This window comes from Monopterus albus, unplaced genomic scaffold (genome assembly GCF_001952655.1).
Source record: "Monopterus albus unplaced genomic scaffold, M_albus_1.0 scaffold40.1, whole genome shotgun sequence".
Classification (NCBI taxonomy): Eukaryota; Metazoa; Chordata; class Actinopteri; order Synbranchiformes; family Synbranchidae; genus Monopterus; species Monopterus albus.
Window position 1 is genome coordinate 2,548,975 of NW_018127920.1, and position 10,131 is coordinate 2,559,105.

Below are 10,131 nucleotides of genomic sequence, written 5' to 3' on the forward strand. Positions count from 1 at the left end.
AAAAAAGCAGATTAGAAACCCAGTTACCTGTACACATGGTAAGGAAATCTGTGTTGTCCAGGAGGAATCTCCCTCGGGGAATCAAGTTTCTCTAATTCCCTGCTTCAGTTACAGGAACCAGGTTTCTCATTTACACAACACTTAAGACATCAGCTTACTGGAGAGAGCCAAGTGCAAGATGGTAATCTACTGTAAATCCAAGTACACACAGTCAGTGATGGAAGTGGAGAGTTGGTGTTAAGTCAGGTGTTAGGGTAGAGGAATGGGGCATGGATGCTCTGTTTGACTCCTTGATCTGCAGTTACCTGTGGATGAAGAGCTCTTGCACTGGCAGTGAGAGCTGAATAAGGGGATTGGGTAGAGACTGTATGGTAATAGTCTGTCTTGGCCTCTGAAGATGAGGGTGTCCCACACTCAGAATTAACAAGCCGGCTGTGCCTCCTCCACAGGTCTGTTTGTCTTGTCAGACTTTCCCAGTCAATCCCATCAATTCCAGTCTGGGTTCAAAATATAGAGAAAAAAATGTGTGTATGTAAAGTATGTATAAATCCAGTGCTACTTCAATCTAAAGACATGTAGCTTTGTGGCATTATTTTAAAAATAGCTGTCTCCATACGAGTCTTTAAAAGTGAGGGAGACTGAGATATGTTGGTTTTACTCACCAACAGGTCTATGAGCAGATGAGAGAGAATTCATTTCCAATCTTTCTGTACTGAGAAGAGTTTTTCATAGCCTGGAAAAATAGTTTAATAACATATAAAAAAAAGCCCTTTGTAGTGCCAGAACCACATTTTAGTCATCACTGATAGAGGAAAATAAGAGATCTCTCTGAGTTGACCTCAACAATTGCTTCATCTAAATCATCAACATGTCTCCTGGACCCCATCCCAACCAGGCTGCTCAAAGACGTTGTTCCCCTAATCAACACATCCATATTAGATCTGATTAACCTTTCTCTATTAACAGGTTATGTTCTATAGGCTTTTAAAGTTGCAGTAATTAAACCTCTACTCAAAAAACCTACTCTGACCCAGGTGTTCTAGCTAATTATAGACCAATATCCAATCTCCGGTTTATTTATAAGATTCTGGAAAAAGCTGTTGCAAAGCAGTTATGTGACCATTTGGACAAGAATGATTTGTTTGAGGATTTTCAGTCAGGATTTGGAGTCCATCATAGGACAGAAACTGCGTTGGTGAAAGTCACCAACAATCTAAAGGACTTCTCTCCATACTTGTCCTCTTAGATCTCAGTGCTGCTTTTGACACCATTATTGGGATTAAAAGAACTGCACTACATTGGTTCAAATCATATTTATCAGAAAGATTTCAGTTTGTTCATGTTAATGAGGAATCTTCCACACAAACTGAAGTTAGTCACGGCGTTCCACAGGGCTCTGTGTTAGGTCCAATTCTCTTCACTTTATACGTACATGCTCCCTTTAGGCAATATTATCAGGAAGCACAGCATAAATTTCCATTGCTATGCAGATGATACTCAGTTATATATGTCTATGAAGCCAAATGAATCAGATCAGCTGGTCAAACTTTAAGCATGTCTTAAAGACATAAGGACCTGGATGACCTGCAACTTCTTACTTCTAAACTCTGACAAAACTGAAGTTATTGTGCTTGGGCCTGAAAATGTTAGAAATCTGCTGTCTAATCATATAGTTACTTTAGATGACATAGCTCTTCTGAAAAACTGGTCCATGCATTTGTTACTTCCAGGCTGGACTACTGTAACTCTTTACTATCAGGATGTCCCAATAATTCCCTAAAAAGCCTCCAGTTAATCCAAAATGCTGCAGCCAGAGTACTGACAGGAACTAGCAAGAGAGATCATATCTCTCCCATATTAGCTTTTCTCCACTGGCTCCCTGTAAAATCCAGAATAGACTTTAAAATCCTTCTCCTAACATACAAAGCTCTTAATGACAAGGCTCCATCGTATCTCAAAGACCTCATAGAGCCTTATTATCCCAACAGAACACTTCACTCTCAGAGTGCAGGTTTACTTGTGGTTCCTAGAGTCCACAGAAGTAGAATGGGAGGCAGAGCCTTTAGCTATCAAACTGCTCTCCTATGGAACCAACTCCCGGTCTCAGTTCGGGAGGCAGACACCCTCTCTACCTTTAAGATTAGACTTATACTTAGGGCTGGATCAGGTGACCCTGAGCCTTCCCTTAGTTTTGCTGCTATAGGCCTAGGCTGCTGGGGGACCCCACAATGCTCTGAGTTTCTCTGTCTGTCGGAGGTTTCTTCTGTTAAAGGGAGCTTTTCCTCCCCACTGTCACCAAGTGCTTGCTCAAGGGGGATTTGTTGGGTTTTCCCTCTGTAATAATAGTGATAATAGTAACGTCTAGACCTTACTTTGTAAAGTGTCCTGAGATGACTTTTGTTGTGATTTGGCACTATACAAATAAAATTTGATTGAGTGTTACTAATCCTGCTAACGCTAATTCACTTTGATATTCTGAGGTCATTTACACTGTCTACTGGATATCTGATAAAGGATTGATATCAATTTTCATTATTCAGTGGGCTGACTGGTCCAGGATATGGTGGTGAAGGCAGTAGCTGCTACCAAAAGAGGATCATTTCAAAATTGTCTTATTTAAATTTTGTGTTGGCTGACATGTTAGACACAGGCGTGTGCACTGTACATTCAGAAGTCTTCCCTCTTAGGGTCTGAGGGTGTGTAACTGCACTTCGGAGGACAGAATGTCTGGAGAGCTTTGCATATTCATGAAGCTAAGCTAGCTACTGCATGGTCAGTAAATTGCTCCAAATTATAGAGCTGTTTGTACATTTTAAGTAGAAAAGATGTGGGTGTGGAGGATTTGGAGCTGTGTTAAGGCTCCTTTGATGAGCTCACAGCTGACTAACTAAAGTAAGTCTATCTATGTGAAACAGGCCTCTGTAGTCTCTGGTTTACAGAAAGAAAACAACCAAAAGGGTGTCTAACTTTATATTTGGATTTATGGTGCTCATCTTGGCTGGGTCTCCTCTGCATCCTCTCTCGGACGGGCTCAGAAACCCCCGGTTTGTTCCTGAGGTTGAGGGTCTGGGCTGACTGTCTGGGAGGCTGCTGGTCATTTTTGGCCTCAAGGACAGCAGACGGTGTTTGATCCACAGGAACAAGACGATGGATCCAGGGAGGGGCAGAGGCCTTCTTCACCTGGAAGTCACTGTCTGACCCTGGCCAAGGCAAACCAGGATCTGATAGGTCAATGTCCACCTTTGACTTCAGGGAGCACTTCCCTTCCTGCTTCAACTGACACTTCATAGGCGTTCGCTTCATCAGAGCCCTCTTCTTCGACTTATCTTGTTTAAGCTTTTTCTAAACCACACAACACATTATATGGTTTAACTGCACACACTCGCTTCACAAGTTACACACTTTTTCCTTGAAAGGTAACATGTTTTTCACCTTGTTTTCCACAGATGTGTTCATCGCAGCAGAAGGGAGGAGAATCAGTTCCTTGACTGCCACTAGAGGAGACCTATCACTGTGGTCAAAAAGATAAGTGGGTAGAGCAGGCAAGTGTAGTGGGGGACTAAAAATGATTTTAATCATTAAAAACATTAAATCACAAGAGGTGACATGCACATTCAAACTAAAAGATAAAGTACAAAACAAAGGTTTGTACAAACAGATAATACACTATGATTCTGTCTGTCAGATTAGACCCTACTGTACTGTATGTTGATGCATTGTGTCTTGTTTTATATCATGCTATGTCATGTTATGTCAAAATACACTTTAATTTGTCATGTTATGTATTTCTTCTATTACATACTGTACATGATGTTGTCGCATATGGGGCGCCATTTGTAAAAATAGCACTTTCAATAGTTTTCTCACATTTAGCTAAATGTGACAAAGTCTAAATGTAAATGTTAAATATAAATGTAAATGTTAAATGTAAATGTAAATGTGGTGCACGGATGTGTCGTTCAGCCTCCCAACAGCAGGTGTGTGAGCACAGAGGCCACAGACAATGAGCTTCAGCAGTGGTGGGACTGGATGGGCTGCCCATGTTTCAGCTGACAGAGGGAGGCCACAGCAACACTTGTCATTTAGACAGAGAAGGATGCAGAACACCTGTGAGCAATGGAAGAGATGAATATTTAAAATCTGTAAACTGATAACCTCATCTGATTCATGTACAGAAATAGATATTAAAATGTGATTAATAAGAGTAGGTCATTGTGTGTGTGAGAATACACACCAAAATGGACTACCAGTTATTTATGTGCCTCATTTTTCCAGTAAGTAAGGACAAATATTTTCAGCACAAAACCCACAGGTGTAATCATCATCAGTGAAATGTGTGCAGCTATGGAGTAGAAAACAAACCAAAGTGACTGAGATTTTATGAGTTCAACATAAGAAGTTGTTCTGGGGCCTACAACAATAGCTTCCAGTTGGCTACCAAAGACAGCAGGTCCTTAAGGGGTATGAAGGATATCGTTCACCCCCCCATGAGCGCAAAGGACCGCTGGTACTTGATGGTTGATGACAGCCACAAATGCAATGGCTGATTTATGCCCTAATGGAAAGGTTTTCAAACAATGTGTTTTACTTTTACAAGAGAAAAAAGGCTTTAAAAGATGATGACTAACTGGCTGGTTTTGCAAATGAACCTGCAATGGCATTAAAAAGCAGCACTTGCCTGTTCAGGACTCTCTCCCAGAAAGGAGGATGAGACAGTCAAGAGCAGGCTATTGGGTGCCTTTTCTATTCAGTTATAACATTGCCTAATGCCTTTACACACATATGACTACTCTCAAAAAGGGGAAGATTCTGAGATAATTAGGATTTTGAAATTAGCTGCCTCCTACCTTCCTGCAGTCAAATGTTTCACCACAGTCTGTCTCTCTGCTGTTTGTATGCTACTAAAGTTCATGGTTGGAGCTTATGTTGCTTAGCAACAGTATAACTTTGCTAGGGTCTCAAGCACCCCCTGGTGGTCTCTGGCTGTCATCACCAAAATTAATTATTAGTGTGGATACTGCTGACTCAGCATTATTGTTATCCAAATCTTTATCTATTCTTATTCTTCTGGAAGTTTTTTGCCGCTGAATAACTTCAGCATACCTTCACCTAGAAATACTATTCAAATACCAAAATGTTCCACTTTTTTTCAGCATTTTTTATAATAAAAGTCAATGGGAGAATCTTCAAATCTTCCTCCTCTTTCAGCCTTAATACCTTCAGCATACCTTCAGTTAGAAAATCCATTCAACCTTCAAACAAGTCAGGAAAAGCTCAGCTTTTTGATCTTGTGTCAGATGTGTGTCAGAGAGAGAGAGAGAGATGCAATGTGTATCATTTCAGTCATGAGCAATGACTTGGATGACACAACTGTATGATAATCATTTAACTGATTACCTGCATTGATCTCGTTGACAGAACATGTCTACAGCTCTACAAATACTGTGTGTTATTGCAAGTTCCCTTTATTTCATCCATATGATGAACATGATGATCGGTTTAAGAGTGGCCATTAGTAAGTACTGAAACTACCAAAGCAAAGCACCTCAGTGTACTGTTTGATCATGCAACCATTAGTCATTGGATTTTTTCACATACCTCCACCACTTCCAACACCAAGAACATCCAGACTGCTTTTATCTGCTCCAATTCTGCATCAACACACGACAACAAAAATAAATTTAAAGAAATGACAAGTGGAAATATTGAAAATAAACTCTGAATTACCCACCAGCACATAATAACTGTACTGTATCTATCTGTAAAAGATTACTGTCCAGATTTTGTGTGTGAGAAGCTAAATTAGTATTTACAGTTAATATCTTTTGAGACATCTGTTTTATATATAATATGTATTTATTTAACCCATGTATGGCAAAACATAACTACAACTATGGACATATAGAAAGCACATATTGCTTCTGCAACAGTATGGAGACAATAATTTACAGTCATTATATGAGTCGCAGGGATTTTTCCACAGATGTGGATGGTATTATTAAGAACCACTAAGAACAGACTTTATAATCTAAAGATGTACTTTATGTGCACTTAAATCTCTTTGTGTAGTACTGTGCTCCCTGGCCATGCCACTGACAAGTGTATTATCAGGTATGCTTGAATATGGACAATGTACATAAGCACAGAAACTGTATTTTGGCACTATGACCATGTTACCAACTTACAGCTTTGTGGCTGTGTGAAATCACTGGCAATTTCATCACCAAAAATTCAACTTTTAAGAGAAGTCATAGTTGAGACCTCATTCAATGACCAAAATGATTTTGTTCTTTCAAAGCACATTCACACACAGACACAAACAAACAAACAGAAGGTATGAAGGCACCCATAACTGCTCTGCTAAGTCTGTGTAAGTAGTAAAAATTGCTAAAGGATTTTAAGTGCAGTGTAGTACTCTTAGTATTTCTTGTTGTACCTTTTAAATACTCCTGGCGGAATGGCCTTGTGCTTTCCTGAGTGTCTGAGGTAGAACTGACAGCTCTGGACAGAACTGCCCTCATAAAAGCTCTACTTTGTTTGAGTGGCAATGATTAATCCCTGCAGTGCATTACACATAGCATACATGCATCATACAATGAAAAACATAGGGTCATACATAATGAAGCTAAGTGATCATAAAAGTATTTTAATATTTACCTTGAATATGTGGGAACTAAAGACACAGACAGGATTTCCCTCAGTCTTCTGAGTTGCAGAGCTGCTCTCCCCTCCCATAGACTGGCTGACCCCCTTCATATGGATGTTCTCATGATGATCTTCGCCTGAACTTTGTTTGTACATTAGAGTGAAGTACAGTTGTGCTGCTTCCTCTTCATGAACTCTCATAGCTATTAATGAGTCCTATCACTTCTTTACATGAATGCAACAAAACAAATGATTAACAGTTAAACTTAAAGTAAATTATATTATCTCAAAAAGTCAAGCAAGTAAAATAGTCCTAAAATGTTTACAAAGTGGGACCATCCATACATTTTAAAATACCTCCAATCTGCCCTGTTCCATATTTAGTCTTGCTTGGATGCCACAATTTCTGATATACTTGTTACTAAAACCAAAGATCATATTACCAGAGCAATGGAAAAAATTTGCCTTCTAATGAAATGTGTGGAACATAAATCTATGGTGACAGAGGGACCTATTAATCATAAAAGAATCATTGGCTACTAAAATACAAGTCTGAAGTGTACATTGCTTTGATATTTGATGTGCCCAAAGAGTGCTGCAGTTCTCTAGACAGTTTGATTTTCAATATTAACATGGTTATGAGTTGTCATTGTCTCATTGATTGGTGGTTGAACATCAGGAAGACCGATCTTATGTAATGTGAGCCTGTCATGGGGAGATGCTGATTAAAAAAAAAAAAGAGCAAGAAAATACCAACATGAGAAAGTCTGGTACTGCAGAGCAGGGGAAAACGATTGGTTGAGACCAATGGGCAATGATTGATGACGCTCATCCCTGAAGTAGCTTGGTTTTTAGTTTGTTTGTGTTTGTATGTTGACATTTTATTTTGAACTGTCAGTACCTCAGTACTCGTGTATGGCTGACTTTGCTTAGATTGATTTTGTTTCTACTACTGTAAATTACATTCACACCTAGGAGTAGAACCTCTGTCAGCTTGTGAACGAATTCACTGGATCATGTGAGTGCTAACTGCCATTCTCATTCATTTTTCCACTGCACACTTCATGAACTGACCTGCGGGACTGAACCAGAATTTTCTGTTGCAAACTTTTATCTTTTACCTATGAGGGCAGTGAAGACATGGAAGTCACATCAGAGTTTTACTTTGAATGGAGTTGCAGATACGATAAAGGCACTGATTCTATAGTTCTTTACAGTCTTAGGTTCATGAATGAGGTACACTAGTCATCCACTTTCTCTTAGAAAGGGGAACTTTTACATTTTGGCTTCATCTTCAGTGCTTGTTGTCAGTGTAGTGCAATCAAAAACAACCTTTAAAAAAACAAGTAAACCAATAGGATTAGCTGCAGCCATAGATAATGCATTTGATTGCAGATACCTCTGCATATGGTTGTACAGTTAACGTGTATACAGATAGTGGAGGTGGTTCAGTTACTGATGCTGCCCTCACGATGGTGCCAACACCTTAGCTGTATTGTCAACATTCATTCTGGCTGATGACAAACACTAAGAGCAGCTGTTACTGTTGTGCCCGTGTTGGGCCAATGAATATATCAGTATTCACATACTGTACCACTGGCACGGGTCCTTGAGCTGAAAAGGTCATAGTCTTTTGGAGTATAATGACATTTAAACCCTGTAGACTTATCACGGTATGTATAAACACCATAGTGTGTAAGATTTGCATCTTTAAGTCATATGAGAGCCCCATGATCAGTGACAATGCTGGGTACCTCAAAAACACTGATCTGAATGGACAATAATGGTATAAAAGAAATATAAACCTCATCAACTCCACTGTGTGGTCATAAACATTGCACTTGACTTCTAGTCAAATTTGCAAGGAAATTTCACAACAGATGTATGTAAAATAGAAAGTTCAATGTAAGCATGTCCTAATTTTGTTTATTCAAACTCTGATATAAAGATGACATGCAATGTATAACAGTGAATAGCAAAATGACACAATCCAGAATCTCTCATGAGAGTATTCAGTTTACAGTATCTAAAATGAACAGCTCATTCACTGTGAAAAATTAAATGTTCAATTTCCTATTTACTTTTATATTTCCAAAGTAACATGATTGAATGAGAGCAGCAGTGTAAAGGGGTTGGCAGCACAGCCCACCAACTACAGCCCATTAAAACGTAAATTATGTTCGAAACTAGGCAGATTCAAATGCTGATCTTTACATTTGTTGGGAAATTTAAGTAGCTCATGACATCAAAACAAAATAGTTTTAAAAAAAATTACAATCAAGCTCTTTTAAATTTTTACAAGGATATATAGTTAACAACTACAGAGCTTGAGACATTCCTTTTACACCCTCTACAGCTCCTCCTTGCTTGCTTCATCCAACCTTTCTCTCTGACTTACTTAGGGATATACTATTATTTCATTGATCATACAGGTTTCTATATTGACCAGTATTTCTATATTGCTGTTAAGACCGTCATCCTTGCTCAGCCTGGGCAGCTGTCCAAGCAATAACTGATAAGCTTTTTCTCTCTTTTGCTACTGGGGTCATCTCATGGTCAACTTTCTCACATCCAATTGCGATAGCAGCTTATAGCTCTGGTAGCTGACTCCCTTGGAGTCCAGGAACCTTTTGATGTCTCCAATGGTAAGATACTCAGATAGTTCTTTGTTACAAAGCTGGTTTTTGTAAGTATGCCACAGCTTCCCCAAGCCACTCTCATCTAGAAGACAAGACAAAAAAAACCAAGATAAAGGTTCTATAGCCATGCTAGCAGCTCTGTGAGACTAGGCACAGCTGGAGTTTCATATAGCTGCTAACACTAGTATGTTCACATGCAATGATAGTGTTATCATGTAGATGTTCAGGGGGTTAACTACTATTGCTAATAAGCTGTTGTTACTAAACATGCAAAAACTTTGGCCAGCCGGTGGGGTGGTGCTGGAGGAAAAGTTAGAGGATCACCACTGTCCATAGGATTCATCCTCTGTGGACCAGGATTGTCTTTGCCAAATTTTATAAAATCCATTTAATAATTGTTGATATATTTCAGTCTGTAACAAAGTGGTGAACCAACTGAATGACAGACCAACATTACCATGATGCTCTTATGCCAAAGCCACATCAACAGAGAGGCTGTCATTACTGAAATAAGGTGTAGCAGTGTAGTAATGCATTTCCACCTTACTCCATGTGGCATGTGTACAGTATATAAAGTACCAGAATGCTACTAACCACAATAACACTGATAATCACAGTTTTAGTGTTTTCTTTTCTGAGATAAAATGCTAAACTGGTTTTATCTGTATATGTAAAGTGTGTTTAAGCAATACAGTAGGTAAGCAAGCAAGCAAGCAAAGTTTATTTATATAGCACCTTTCTAAACCTGCGTTACAAGGTGCTTTCCAGTAAAACATAAACAAATAATAATAATAATAAAAATACCTAAGACCAGATAAAACACATCAATACAGTAAAATAACAAGAA

At 38.9% G+C, this 10,131-nt stretch overlaps 2 protein-coding genes across 2 annotated transcripts in view; both read right to left on the minus strand.

Moving 5' to 3' along the window:
- Positions 1 to 6: 6 nt before the first annotated feature.
- On the minus strand, positions 7 to 4,866 carry LOC109959689 (uncharacterized). The gene is made up of 4 exons (XM_020599259.1): positions 4,848 to 4,866; positions 3,433 to 3,511; positions 2,968 to 3,342; positions 7 to 497 (listed from the first exon to the last, which is right to left on the minus strand). Exons 2-4 carry the CDS (start codon positions 3,454 to 3,456, stop codon positions 243 to 245), a joined length of 654 nt encoding a protein of 217 aa, XP_020454915.1. The 5' UTR covers positions 3,457 to 3,511; positions 4,848 to 4,866; the 3' UTR covers positions 7 to 242.
- Positions 4,867 to 9,190: 4,324 nt separating this feature from the next.
- Positions 9,191 to 10,131, minus strand: part of LOC109959613 (histamine N-methyltransferase-like) — a 4,368-nt gene continuing 3,427 nt past the window's right edge. Inside the window, 1 exon segment of the mRNA XM_020599128.1 lies at positions 9,191 to 9,366. Within this exon segment, the coding sequence (XP_020454784.1) occupies positions 9,191 to 9,366 (176 nt within the window).

Coding starts and splice junctions, on each gene's coding strand:
- LOC109959689 (XM_020599259.1), bottom strand. CDS start 3,456: ATGAACACATCTGTGGAAAACAAG. Junction 3,343..3,432: donor ACACATCTGTGGAAAACAAG/GTGAAAAACATG, acceptor TGTGTGGTTTAG/AAAAAGCTTAAACAAGATAA. Junction 498..2,967: donor ACCATAAATCCAAATATAAA/GTTAGACACCCT, acceptor TTTTGAACCCAG/ACTGGAATTGATGGGATTGA.